General features: G+C 48.6%; 1 protein-coding gene across 1 annotated transcript; it reads right to left on the reverse strand.

The window, feature by feature from the left end:
- Positions 1–6399: 6399 nt before the first annotated feature.
- On the reverse strand, positions 6400–7194 carry LOC125759469 (uncharacterized protein K02A2.6-like). The gene is made up of 2 exons (XM_049418301.1): positions 6880–7194; positions 6400–6621 (listed from the first exon to the last, which is right to left on the reverse strand). The coding sequence occupies exons 1-2, from the start codon at positions 7192–7194 to the stop codon at positions 6400–6402; spliced, it is 537 nt and encodes a 178-aa protein (XP_049274258.1).
- Between the last annotated feature and the right edge of the window lie 7109 nt (positions 7195–14303).

The following is a 14303-nucleotide window of genomic DNA, read 5'->3' on the forward strand; positions in this document are numbered from 1 at the left end:
TACTCACCCGTATACATTAGACACACAAAATATTGTTGTAATGAATGTGATGTTGAAGAGGGCGCAAACCTTTACCTTTACAATACGTATTTCGTGTGTGTTTGCGCGTGCGTGCGTGCGTGCGTGTGGATATCGCTATCGCGTTCAAGTTTAACGGTTTATCAATTTTTGTTACTGGCTTGCCTCCACGGCGGTACATAAATGGTGCCTATACTTAAACACTGCTTATGACCGTTAAATCCTCAAACGAATCTGCCTTTGGGGCCGCCGCGGTGGTACAGTGGTTACGGTGCTCGGCTGCTGACCCGAAGATCGCGGATTCAAACCCGGCCGCGGCGGTCGCATTTTTAATGGAGGCGGAAGTGCTAAAGGTCCATTTATTTCAATTTAGGTGCACGTTAAAAAGCCCCAGGTGTGTCATATTTCCGAATATGAGCTCTCCACAACGGAGTGCCTTATATTCATATTTGGGTTTTGGCGCATAAAACCCCAGTAATTCATTAATTAAGCTTTGTTTGTGTATTCAGCTGCACTACAGTCTCTGCGCACTACTGTGTCCTAAAAGGTTACACTTACCTGCGTTCCTTCGGTTACTAAAGCAAGAAGTCAGCAATGCTTTGTTGCCGCATGAAGAGTTATGTAGTGGGTCATTCGGTTAGAGCTAATTAAAACGGACAGGCTTGAGAAATCACGTTGCCGAAGGTAGCTAGTAATATAATCCCACGTAGGGACCGCCAGGCCAAACCTGAGGGCCCGATCGCGGGCACTCTGGATGGCCAGGGTTTGGTCATTGAGTTCGGGGCTTCGCAAGCCTCATGCGCTTCTACATCTCTGCATAACTGTATACAAGGTTGCCTAAAATGTGGAGTCGTATTTAAAAATAAAATTGTATTTTTTGTAATATATTACATTACTTGCAGCAGCAAGTTCTGCATATGCTTAAAAAAATTTTGCTTTCCATTGGCTGAAACATAGAGAGCGTCCATGATGCAAGTAGTGCTGTAGTGTTGATTGTGTGCAAGAGTATTTGTTGCTTGCCGGAAATTAAATGTCATGTATGCCGGCTACCAAAAAAAAAGGCAAATAAACCTACTATATGCGCATGTGTGTCTGGGTTTCTTAATAAGACGGCAGGAGTGCTCGTGATATTATTTGTAATAAGTTTCACGCCCACCTTCATACGTGCGCGGCCGGTCCTAAACTCAACCACCGTACAACATAAAATCAACAAAACATCAATATATTTTTCAACATGTACTTTTGATTGGAAAGAATCAATGACAATTTTGTTGTCTAGTCATTGGGAAGATTCAACGACATTTGACATTTAGTTGAAAAGTCATTGATTCAACCATTCGTCAATCATTTGTCAACAGTTACTCAATAGTCATTTTTATAAGGGGACCTGCAATGTAGTGCCAATGTGAAATTTCTCCTATGTGAATTTGAACAATGAAGATTCGCAGCGTCCACAATAAATAAAAGCGGACTGCGGGTCTCTGAGTCTAATCTTTCATCTGTCTCTCATTGCCCACTAGCAGTAATTTTGCGGTCGGAATCACCGGCGCACACTGCATGCTTCGCCCCTCCACAGGATTCCCGTTAGTGGAGCTGAAACGCCCTTCCCTACATGCCTCGCCCCTCCTCAAGTTTTTTCCGAAACGAATGCGTCTTGAATGCGCAGTTATAAGGAGAAGCTTGAACGGCATTCGCCGCATGCGTTTCCTGTAAGACGAACAGCGAATTTGGGTGTGTCTCTATTCTGGAATTGCTTTGTTTCTTCGGCAGAATAGGCGACATAAATATCTACGTAGAATTTCCATTCCAAGTTGTCTATGCGATGCATAAACGCTTAACAGTTTTACTCCACGTTGTGTCCTAGACTAGAAGATTGCTTTCGGGCGCTATTGGTATCTCGTCTTTCTTATTCCTACAAGCAGTCCTGAGCGTAACGAACCACCGAAACGTCTGTTTGGTATCAAATTCCCGGGAAGTTTTCAATTTTCCCATTATCTAATCCCCTCCATGCCGGAGGTACTTCTTGTTCTGCGATGGCTTCTATTTAACCACCACCAAATTCAGCGTGGTCTACACAGAAACGCTGATAATTTATTCAGGTGACAGGCGGGTGGACAGGTGCCTTGTTGAGTCGGCATAATGACGCATTTAAAATACTTCCGCGAATTGGCAGCAACGCTGGTAGGGCAAGGTTGTAGGTCATGATCTTTCGAATCATTAAGATATGCAAACGATTTTGTCTAGAGCTCGTAGTTTTACTTCCTATGAATTATTCGGTTAAAAGACTTGCGCCAAGTACGGTGTGTGATACACTTGGAGCCGGAAAAGTTTAGGTTTTAATTAATTACCGAGCGCATACAAACTGACCAAGGTGTGCAGTGCATGCCCGATTGGAGGGTGCTGGGAAAGGCATAGATCATCGAAATAGTACATTGTTGGCTCCATGCACACCTGTGCGCCCCTTCGCGCTTTCGGTCCAATGTGACCAACGGGACAGCGAAGCCGCTCTCCCATAAAAGAAAACTGGCAGCACTGAATCGATGACGTTTCATTCTGAACACACATAGGTCTTCCGTACAAGAGCGAACGACACCCCCGATCATTAATCTTGGGTTGGAAACACAGCTGTTGAAAGGACAGCATGCCACTTCCTCATAGTTGAATATTCAGTACTGTAAATCATCTGAAATTACTTCTTGGTGAACATGAAGACATGTCAGCAGCTGTATGCGGCTGCTCGAATCACGTGACTTGGTCTGCGTTGACAGAACCTTCGATAGAAACCCATTGCAGGAATCAACTACACACAAGACAAATCTCCCAGCAGCACTACACTGCTGGTCAAGATCCACTGCCTATATGTACGGGATGGCCGATGTACGGTTGTGCAGCGCGAGTATACTTGAGGACAACTTTTCTTGGCAATGAAGCGAAGGCTACATAGCCACAATGCACGTATCCTACCGCTAATGAATAGTCGCACAATTGCGTCCGTATTTTCTGCGCGAGATACATAAAATTATCCTTCATTTTCTACATGTAGCTTTTCGAGACGGAACACAGCGCACTAAAACGAGATACTTGTCTTTCTTTTACTTTATACTTTGTCACATTGCGTTTTTGCGTGCATTAGAAAGTCGCGCCTTTTACCCGTACCTTAGACGCTAAGCAGCGTTTGCGTCGAAATGCAACGCTAGCCATCACTTTCCACGGCGTTACGAGACGCGCGCCAAACCAGACTACTTCGCGTAGCAGAACATGTGCAGACGCTCCGCCCCCATGGCTTTCCCTTCATTGCCAAGAAAAGTTGTCCGCGAGTATAGTCGGCTTTTAGGGGCGAAGCTCCTTAAGGCGGCACCCGTTCGTCCCTCGTAGTCGTAGTCGTAGTCCGTAACCAGTCTTACGCTTTGACCTCCAAGGTGGTGCCGGTGGGAGATTTTTCCTGTGCGTTGTTGAACAATAAAAAATTCGCAGCGGTAGCTAAAACCGACTTCTTCTGTCTCTCATTCCCATTAGCAGCCATTCTTTACCTCTAAGGTAGTGCCTGGTGAGATTTCTCCTGTGCGTGATTAAACAATAAAAATTTTGTTCAAAACGCCGTTGATTGAGGAAATAAACCAACGAAAGACGCCAGATGTTTTGTAAAAGCAAAACGGAAGAACGCCAGATGTTTCTAAAGCAAAAGGAAAAGACGCCAGCTGCTTAACGAAAGACGCCAGATGTTTTCTAAAGCAATGGTTTTCTAATCAATGAAACTTCACAGCGTACATGTAAAATTAAAGTGAGCTGCAAGTCGTCATAACTCATAGAACCTTTAGTATAAACGCGCCCGATCTCACGTCGGTGATGATGTACTGGGCAGAATTCACGGAAGATTCACGGTTTACCGATGAACCTCCGCAGCTTCGCCCACTCATCATCATTCACTCCGTGGATATGCTGTGATTTTTGACATGCTGCCATTCATCTACTCTGTAATTCTTTTTTTTCTTCAAGAAACTCGCTAGCAGACGCTGCCCGCGTCGGCGTTATCTCTTCCAGACGAGGGCGCGTTTTTGTTTCTCGCGAGCTGGTAGTTCAGCGTTCATTGCAGAAAGCGTGTTTCTATACTCAACGCGCGCCGTTAGCTATCTCTCGCCACACTGCGAGCGCTGGTAGGTGGCGCCTTGCCTTGTGCACAATCAAATCGACAGGACACGACGATGCAAGCAAGCTAATGGGTCACGACGTTGCACGTGGCGACAGCAGACGACGATGCACCCACCGCCGACAAGCCGAGACCCTAAGCTGCTTCGCCCCTAAAAGAGCAGGAAACAATGGTCACAAAGACATAAGAGATCATGAGGCGCGTTCAAACGATACGATGCACGTAGCGTGAGCCGCATGCGTTACCCAGTAAAAAATTGAGGTTGGATGACCCGCAGTAGCTAGGAAACGTCAACTGTAGCATGCAATGAACGGACTGACATCACTACCTTTTCGTATGTAAATAAGGACCCGCCCAGCAAGTGATTTCATGTTTGTGACAGCACCATAGGAGGCCCACGCCTCGTGCGCTGCTGTTTAAGTTGTACTGGTGGCGCCACCAACGGCGAACAGTGGCGAAATGTGGATACGCGCGGCTCATAGAAGCCGTGGGCAAAGCGTCCGTTACTCGCCGTTTTTCTATTCATTTTTCATTCTGGTTTGATATTTGTACTGCCGACGCTGCTCCACTCAACCATGCCGTTTGTTAGGTCGATTGTTCTATATTATTTGTTTTAAAATGACAGGCCCGTTTTTTTATGCGTGCACGCGATGCACTGCGTACGTTTCTTAGGTGCATGTGTCCAAGTTGTTTGCGTGATCTGTTAACACAGATGAAATAAAAGCTGTTGCAGTACAAAACAGCATTCCTGTTTTATTGAAACCCCAAACAGTACAACAACAATGACTATTACGGCTGTATGCCGGCTTAAGAAACACACAAAAGACACGCGTTTTTATCTTCGCCCAACACTCGTAGCACTCAACTAGACCAAGAAAACCAATATCTAACTTGAACGTTTTAACAGCTGTCACATAGCTGCATAATAATGCGTGAAAGTACTTTAGAAAATGACCAACAAACATTCACACAGCGTTTTTTTAGATGTGAAGCATCTTATGGCGGAGTTCAATCCGGTGGTGGTGGTGGTGAGCGGCGTGACCACCCTTACTGCGAATGCGCAAACCTTCTCCGCTTCATCTCTCAACTCCCTCTCGCCCATTTCCCTCTCCACATCACCTCTCCCCTTTTCTTTCCCCTTCCCTTTCCCCCTCTAATTTCCCTTTCCAACCCCCTCTCCACTTCCCCCTCCCCTCCCATCTCTCATCTCCTCCCCTTTCCCCTCCCCTCTCTCCTCTCCTCTCCTTTCCCTTTCCCCTCCCATCTCCTATCCCCCTCTACACATCCTTTTTCCCCTTTCCCCCTCACCACTCCACCTCTGAAACGCGGGTTCTACATGCCGAAACACTGCTTCGCATCGCCTGATGGTCCCCAGTAGCGGGAGATGGTGTGATTTTTTTTTGTTCACACACCGTGTTAACATATGAGAAAGTTCTAACTGCATTGCAATAACATATTTTGGAATATTTAGTCACTTTCACCATTGATCCTCTAACACATGCGCTTTAAATTGGGCATGGCATTACTCAGACTTATATAGGAAATGCACACGCGTGGTATTACTCAGATTTATATAGGAAATGCGCACGCGTGTAGTGTCTCTTGAATGCTAGATTCTCCTTTGGTACGTGCTGCTCAACATAAAATGCGATTCTAGAAGTAATGTTCGTGGAGTAGCGAGCATATAGAAGGGTAACTACTTACAGCTTCACTTACCTTTGCAAAACCGGTATTCCAATTGCAATTCAATATTAACCGAAGCAACAACGATAACACCACACTTGTTGCACACAGGCGTACCAGGTTGGCGCGCGAGGCCCACCGCGGTATTTTAAGTGTAGCACAATTGTGCGCGTACAGTACGCTAGAATATTCTGGCACATTGTCGTCAGGCTTGCAGTCACTTCAGCGGTTCCCACGATGTAGCACCAGTTGACGTCCTCGTGTCATCAAACTGCTACGACGCCGAGAACTGCACACACAGCTGACTTGGAAAAATGCGGTCTTGCAGGAGGCCATCTTGTCCAGCAACCAACAGACAAAAGTCCACAACTGAGGCGTCTGAAACATTGCCGTTGATGAGATGGCAGCTGAACGAAATCAGGGCTCATCGTCCGACGTGTAGTCACCGCCTTACCGTTCCTTACCGTTAACACAATCTTACCGTTGCAACGTTCAAGAAAGATGTATGTTCCGCATGGTGCGCACTTCGAGCCACTTGCTGTATGCGTCGACTACAACAGGAGCATCTTTCCTTCCACAGGACCCGCGAAGTCAGCGTAGATTCTGTGCCATGGTGTTGTCGCACGTTTCCACTCGGGAGCTGGTGCTTTAGTTGGCGTTTCCTGGTGCTGGCAGCAAGTTGCACAACTTTTGACCACCCGCTCTATGTCGTTGTCAGTCGGTTTTGGCGCCTCGAGGATTGTCTTTACCTTCTCTTCGGTCGTATGGACACCCTGAGCATCGATTTTATGACGGAGAAACTGGACTGAGCTGATGCCGAAGCGGCATTTCTCTGGCTTGAGTTGCAGGCCTTTGTCGCTTAGCCTCGACAGGACTTCCTCTAGACGTTGCGCACGCTCTTTAACATCCGTCCCGCTGACAATGATGTCGTCAAGGTAGACACTCACCCCCTGAATTCCGGCCAGTGTCGTCTCCATCATCCGCTGGAAGATGGCTGGTGCAGCGGATACTCCAAAAGGGAGGCGATTCACCTTGAACAGTCCTTTGGTGGTGTTGACGGTGAGCAATTCGGCTGTCTCGTCGTCCACTCTTAGCTGCTGATAGGCCTTGTACAGGTCTAGCGTCGAAAATGTCGTCCCACCACGCAACTTTGCGAACACCTCCTCAGTTTTCGGCAGTGGGTACGCCGTCTTCTTGACCACCGCGTTAACCGTGCTCCTGTAATCTCCACAAACGCGAAATGTTCCATCCTTTTTGCGCAACCACACCAAAGGTGTGGCCATTTCGGCATGCTGTGTCGGCTCCAGGATACCTTGTTTTTGCAGGCGGTCGAGCTCTTCCTCCATCGGCTCTTGGTAAGCTAGGGGTACTGGGCGTGCTTTGCAAAACTTGGGAGTGGCACCTTCTTCCAAGTCCAAGTGAACCAATGGACCCACGTAGCCGTCGATACCTTCCTTAAATACATCAGGATGGCGTGCGAGAACCAAGGGTCGGTTTCTTCGTATACCTCCCATAGGACGCGAAATTCAAACGCTCCGCCGACGCAAGCGCCGACAGCGCCGAGAGCGCTATTGAGTTACGCCCCTTGCAGAAGGCCGCCAAGCTCAAAGGGCGATGACGTAGCGATTACGTTGCTTACGTCGTCAGGGCAACAGTAACAACAGCCGCTCGCCTCCACCCCCTCTTCCTCCCTCACCGCGCGCCGTTTTCTTTCTATTTTTTTTGTGCGCTTGCTTTTCCTCCTCTCCCATGCCGCGTACCGTTTTTTTTATTTTGTACGCTTGCTTTTTCTCCTCTCCTATGCCCCGCGCCGGGATTTTTTTTTGTTCGCGTGCGCTCGCGCGCGTGCTGTGCTTGGCCGCGCATTCGCGTTTGCCCGCAGCCAGCATGTGCTAGAGCATAAAGGATGAATCCACCTACAACATTTCTGTTACCTCTTTTTATTGTTCTGTTTCCGAAACTCAAGATTTGCATGTAATGGGGCACGATACAAGTTCAGGAGAAGAACAGAAGGGAAGAATTCACAGTGTGTGCATGACTAAACACAAAAGTTCATTGTAAAATTTAGAAATTAAAAAATCGAACACATTGGAAAGTGTTAGGCCCTTTGACGTACACACATATAAGAAACACGATTTTCATTTGGTGCAATACCGAGCAAAGTGCAGAGGAGCCTCTGATGAGGGGTAATCATGTAGTTTAAAGAAATGTCAGTGCATGACAAAAACATAACGAAGCGCAAAATATGTAAATATGAAATATTATTGCAATGATTTACTTATTAACCGTTGAAATGATACGAAACACAAAACAACCACTTACATATTTGCTCAGATTTTGCACAAATATACATGAAATGCTGGACACCTTCACCAGATAAACAAAATGAAAAAGATAAGATTTAGCACAGTAAGTAGTACATTGCGCTAAAAAGAGCAAGACACAATATATGGTACTTGAACACTACTTGGAAGTTAGTTGGTGGCAACGGGATGCAGGCCATGGTCAGTTCATGTAGCAGCACATGACATTCGAAGAAAAGCGTATTACTCAACGACCAGGTGAAATAAGCCTATACGCAGCTTTTCTTTCACCGCGAATACAATGCCTAGCTGAATATAACGCCACTGAAGGGAGGACGTCATGTTGGGTACACTGAGCACTTCAATGTGATAAACAAAAAGAGTAAAATTCTGCATATAGGACATGTCTCATGCCTACACATGAATCCTTAGAGCGGTTTTTCCATAGGCAATAACAGAGACAATATATAAACACACAAACTACTTCTTCAGCCGTAAGTACATAGCATATTCACGCACTGAGAAGAAGCACTGGGGGCAGGGTAGAAAGCTGGTCGACTTGAGTTGCGGATCGAGACTTCGCAGAGCGCTGATTCTACAGCTGTTAACCCCTCCTTGGGCAAACGCATCAGTTCTTGCCTTCTCGAATACTCCGAAAACGTTTCGGTCCTGAAATAAAGCAATTGAAAACTATTAATTCCAACGATACAAATTACGCAGTCGCATGAGGCAAACGTAGTTTCGTCGTCTCGGCTCAGTGCAAGCTGCGATACATTAGGCAGTTTTAGAATAGCGTACGCTATTTTAGCGTTTGCGGCTCGCTATTTCCGTCACTACAGGAGCCCGCAAGCGGTTAGCGTACGACGCAAAAAGCCAACGCAAAGCTTTTCGTACGCTATTCTAAAACTGCCTATTGAGTCTCAGGAACGCGTATTTAAACGATGGCGAGTGATAAACAGGCAAAAAAAGCAAAACGCACTACCATCACGCAGTTCTGTCATAGACGCAAAAGTTAAACTATGAGTCTCAAGTTCTTTAATTTCATTCCTTCTAGGAACAGCGATATTAACTGCAACATCGTGCTTTTCACGATTCAGCCGTAATTAAAAAAACAATAACTGTGTTGTCCAACTGCAATTCGTAAATGTGTGGCTGCGAACGCAAGCCGCATGCTCACCTTTAGTTTTTCGGAACCTCGAAGAATCTTCCGGAACTCGGCCGGTCTTGAAGTATCCGTGCACCGTTCCATGATGTACGAATGGTGCGTGCCGTTAACCACCACGGCGGCAAGAGCGCACAACACGCAAACACCACAAAAACTCCACACGCCGGCCAAAGCTCGCTTCATGTAACGGAACATCACGAAACTTCATATCAAGGCCGGCGACTAGGGCGGGCTCCTGTATGGCGGCGACGGAGCACGGCTGACATAACGACCACTCCGATAAGTCTCAAGAGCGAACAATGACCCGCTAACCACAACGGGAGACTTGCAGGTGTCCGCCAAGCATAGCCTCCCTGCACGGCCAGCCTGGTGCCCGCTCTCAGCACTCGCTTCATGCTACAACGTTCCGTTGTAGCATGAATTCAAAACTAGCGTCGCGGCGCGCGCGCGGCCTCCGCGGCCGGCGCGGGGTGCACGGCTTTGCCGGCACGGCGGCGGGCTGCCATTGGCTGCTTTAATTTTGAATCTCCGTGAACACTAGCGCCAATTTCACCTTCAGTTACGGCCCCTTTTAAAAGGCCGCCGAACTAGCAAATTATTCAAGATGGTGTCGGTGACGTCATCATGACGTAATTCTTTGGGACGCCGGAGCGGCAGTGTTTCCGGGTGTTGCGAGAACCTCCTGGATCTCTTGACTTGGTTCGGCGACCTGGTTTATTCCGTGAACACGGATGTTCAGTGCTGAGAACCAGTCACGTCCGAGCAGGCTGCACCCAGTCCATTTCATTATCAGCAGGGGCAGCACGTAGTCCTTTGACTTGAAACGCACACGAACTTGTGCCGAACCGAGGGTGCTAAGTTCTTCCCCTGACCAGCTACATTAGTCTAGGGGTTCTCTCAAAAGATTTGGGGCGTTCGATGGCCACGTTTTGTGGTAGGTAGCCTCACTGATGAGAGAACATGCGGCGCCCGTGTCCACTTCGAATTGCAGGGGCCTTCCCTCGACTTTTACGTCAACGAGGAATTTAGGGCAGGGTTGTCGATTACTCACGGCATGTAGGTCGTAGCACCTATCAGTGTCCGCGAGGTCGTAGCACACAGGTTGGGCGTTAACCATGTGAGTTCCTTGCCGGGCGTTGAGGTTGCCTTCTTTGTTTTACTTCTTTCTGGATATGCAGGCGTTCTCGATGTGACCTTTTTTGGAACAAAAACGACATTGCGCTGTCCTGAACTTGCAGGTGTCAGCCTCGTGCCAGCCGTCGCATCGGTAGCAGCGCCGTTGCTGAGCCGAATGTTTGCTTCCCTTTTTAGACTGCGAAGTCTTGTGCACCTCCGCGGAGCTCGTCGCTCCTTTAAGCCCTCGTTGCTGCTTCGACGCACTTTCGGACGACAGTGCCAAGTCCAACGCGCGTTGAAAAGTCAAGTCTTTTTCCGCGAACAGTCGCTGCTGGAGGTACTCGTCGCGGATGCCGCACACGAACCTGTCGCGAAGCATCATATCTTGGGGCAGCATGGTGGGGTTCGCCAGAACGGCTGCATGGCATTCTGCCGGTGGCGTCGATGTAGCAGACGTTGTCGCTGGCACTCCGAAGTTACAGTCAGCTGACAAGCTTCTGAGGGCTGCAACGTAGTTGCTAATCGATTCTTCCGGCCGCTGATCGCGTCGCTGGAACACGTACCGGCTGTACAACTCAGATGGTCGTGGATCGAAGTGTTTCTGCAGAAAAGCAACTATGTCGGCATAGCCCACCTCTCCAGGAGTCTTCGGCGCGACCAGTGCGCAGGCAGTTTCAAAGGTGTCGGCACCGCATAGCGTCAGGAGGAGCGCGCGCTTCTTTTGTTCGTCGCAGACGTCGTTCGCCACGAAGTAGAAGGTCAGGCGCTGGATCCACGATGACCAATTCTTTCCGCTAAAAGGCTCGATGGCGACCTGCATTCCTCCAGTAGCCATGGGCGTAACCTAGAGAGCTGCGCACTCTAAAATCCCACTTCTCGTCGCCAGTGTTATGTTGGGGGCTCAGAGCCCCGCAGCACAGGAACCACACGAGACAGCGGCTGGAAGGAGACTGTTTTATAGCTCTCTTTTAGAAGCGGACGAAGGAGGTTACAGCGAGGGTAGAAGAGTAACACGATATGCAGGAGCTGGGAACGAGAGTCCGAGGAAGGCGCCGCGTGCGCGAGCGCGTCGGGCAGCACCGGCAAGCGAGGCACAACCTCTGGAGTGGCCGTGTGTCGGTTGATGTGCGCGTACACGACACCTATGGTGGTGAAATAAACTACATAACAGTTCTAGGAGCACACTTTATCAATCTAAACCAATTAATTGTTTCTTCCCTTTAAAGGAGCACTGACACAAAAATTTTGCACCTTGTTTTTTTTTTGTTGCAATAGATAGCTTATAATTTAAATGTGAACATTTCGACAGAAATCTGTCTGGCCGGTTGGAATATTTAGGAGGTTGATATGGCTCCAGCCAAGTTTAAGAGAGCCCGACGTTTCGGAACCGATTCGGCCCCTTCCTCAGGGGGCGTGTGGTTTGGTCATGGAAGCTTCTCCCCGACTTGTTCCACCGCGGCTCCGGATTTCCCTTTCCCTCACGTTTCGGAGGTCGTGAACGTAAACCGACGGCATTGTTTCTAGGCACCGGTTCACATTTGCCGGCGTGTATTGAATGTGCCACGACTCGAGCAAGAGCCTCCTTCCCAGATTCCTTTCCGTTTCCAGAACAGAAGCGCCGTCGAAGTCGATCTTATGGTCGTGCTTTTCACAGTGCTGTGCAAGAGCGCTGCGTTGCATTTCCATCTTCCTGGCGTCGTTCTTATGTTGGCGCATTCTTTCTTGGAAGCACTTGCTCTCGCCTATGTAGCTAGCTGGGCATTGTGAACACGGCACCTTGTAAGCTACGCCCTGGTGTTGTTCCCTCGGGGGTCGATCCTTCGGCCGCGGTAGCAGGCGGGTGAGCGTCGACGCTGGCTGGTGTATCACCGTGTATCATCATCCACTTATCACGGCTGCGAACCTCGTTTGCGCGAGTGCACGACGGTTATTTATTTAGAGAAGTCTTTAGAGTGCCCAGTCGCAGTTTCGGTTTCAAAGAGCACCGAGCTAGGCAGCACTACCTCCGGAGGAAGGGTAAACACAGCTGGCCAAGTGACCACGCAAAATTGTGACGTAGGCGACGCGCGAGAGCGGCTGCGGCGGGCGCCGCACTTACGCTTCGTCTGCTACGCCAGTTCGTCTGACGCGGGACGCTTCGAGCTGCTTACTTTTTGATCCGCGTTTTTCACGCTAGAAGTGCGGACGTCGTTCGTGTCGTTGCCAGGCATGGTTTGAGCAATCAAGAGAGCGTTTTAGTCCGTCCGGCATTAAAAAGGGCGTCACGTAAAACCAAATAAAGTGTCCCCAAGGTGGCACTAGGTCAAGTGGCGCCACCTATGGAGGATTAGAAACAACTAACAAACGCGTACTCTATGTCCTCTGAGCATTCCGAAGCACCCATTTCGACTCGTAAACCCTACAGCATCGATTATTTGACTATGGCTCTCAAAAACGGCGCCGAATCGGGACGAATACATTGTTGTCGAAGCTTAAGGACATGAATCTAAAGCAAATGGAAGCATCAGTTCGGAGCTTACACGCTACAGAGCGCATGGCAGCCACTTGATAGATTCGAAGTGGACGACAACCGCTTTTGGCAGTGCGGCTATGTTTTTCGGAGGCGCGAATGCCTCGCCGGAGAAGCTTGCCGTGCACGTTGGACAGCTCTCGCGCGTGCGGCGATGGCCGATGTTCTGCGGCACCACGCCGTTGCGGCAGGCTTGCCGCTAGCGTGAGCGGGCCATAACATCTGCCAAATGGCACGACGAGCGAAAAGTGGAGGGGGCACAACCAGCACACGCAAAGCCGCAGGCACGGAGGAAGAAATGGCAGGTAGCACAAGCGCAAGGGCACAACCAGCAACGAGCCAACACAAACTGGTGATGTAGGTTTGTTTACATACCGGCCGCGTTGATGTCGGCGTCGCGAGGTGGTGGTATCTCGCTCAGTCGCGCGGCATGCACTTTTAAGCTTGATTTTAAATATGTTCTAGGCTATATTGGCCCTTGATATTTCGTAGACGTTGTGTATGGCTCCACATACATCTATTTCACTCATTATATCGCCTTCGAAATTTTGTGTCAGTGCTCCTTTATAACCCTTCCGCGAGTTGGCGGCAACGCAGGAAGGGTAGGATGTCTGTCCTGATCTTTCGCATCATTAACATATACAAACGTCTACGTGTAGAACGCGCAATTTTATTTCTTATGAATGACTCGGTCAAAAGACTTGCGCCAAATACAATATATCATACCTTTCGACCCAGAAAATTTCAGAATTTTATAAATGTAACGAGCGCACACAAACTGACCAAGGTGTGCAGTCCGCACCCGTTTGGAGGGTGCTTGGTAACTCATATATCATCGAAATAGTCGAATATTGGCTCCGAGCACCATTCTTGGACTCACGTGCGATTCGTGTACTTATTGCCACTGCCACCAACGGGATAGCGAAGCGGCTCTCCCATATTAGAAAACAGCGGTGAACTGTACTGTTCACATTTCATTCTAAACACAGAGTTCCTCTGTATAAGAGCGGACGACACTCCCAATCATTCATTTTGTGTTGCAAAGTCAGCCGTTTAAATGACGGCAGACCGCTTCCTCAAGGTTAAATACTCAGTGCTCTAAATTATCCGAAATTATTTTTTGCTGAACATGGAGACATGTCAGCAGCTGTATACGGCTACTCGAGTCACGTGACTTGGTCTGCATCGACAGAGCCTTCGAGAGAAAACCATTCCAGGAATTGAAAGCAAAAGAGGTGTTCGTCGTACGGGAAACGCATGCGGCCAACGCCGCATAAGCTTCTCCTTGCAATTACGCATTCAAGGCGCACTGCAGTATTCGTTTCATCAAAAAATTTGGGGAGGGGAGAAGCATGTAGGGAA

This window comes from Rhipicephalus sanguineus, chromosome 8, assembly GCF_013339695.2.
Source record: "Rhipicephalus sanguineus isolate Rsan-2018 chromosome 8, BIME_Rsan_1.4, whole genome shotgun sequence".
Classification (NCBI taxonomy): domain Eukaryota; kingdom Metazoa; phylum Arthropoda; class Arachnida; order Ixodida; family Ixodidae; genus Rhipicephalus; species Rhipicephalus sanguineus.

Excerpts from the sequence above, each read along its gene's own strand:
- LOC125759469 (XM_049418301.1), bottom strand. The coding sequence starts at position 7,194 with ATGGAGGAAGAGCTCGACCGCCTGCAAAAACAAGGTATCCTGGAGCCG. Across the intron at positions 6,622-6,879 it reads CCACCAAAGGACTGTTCAAG|GGTGTCCATACGACCGAAGA; the intron begins GTGAATCGCCTC and ends ATCGATGCTCAG.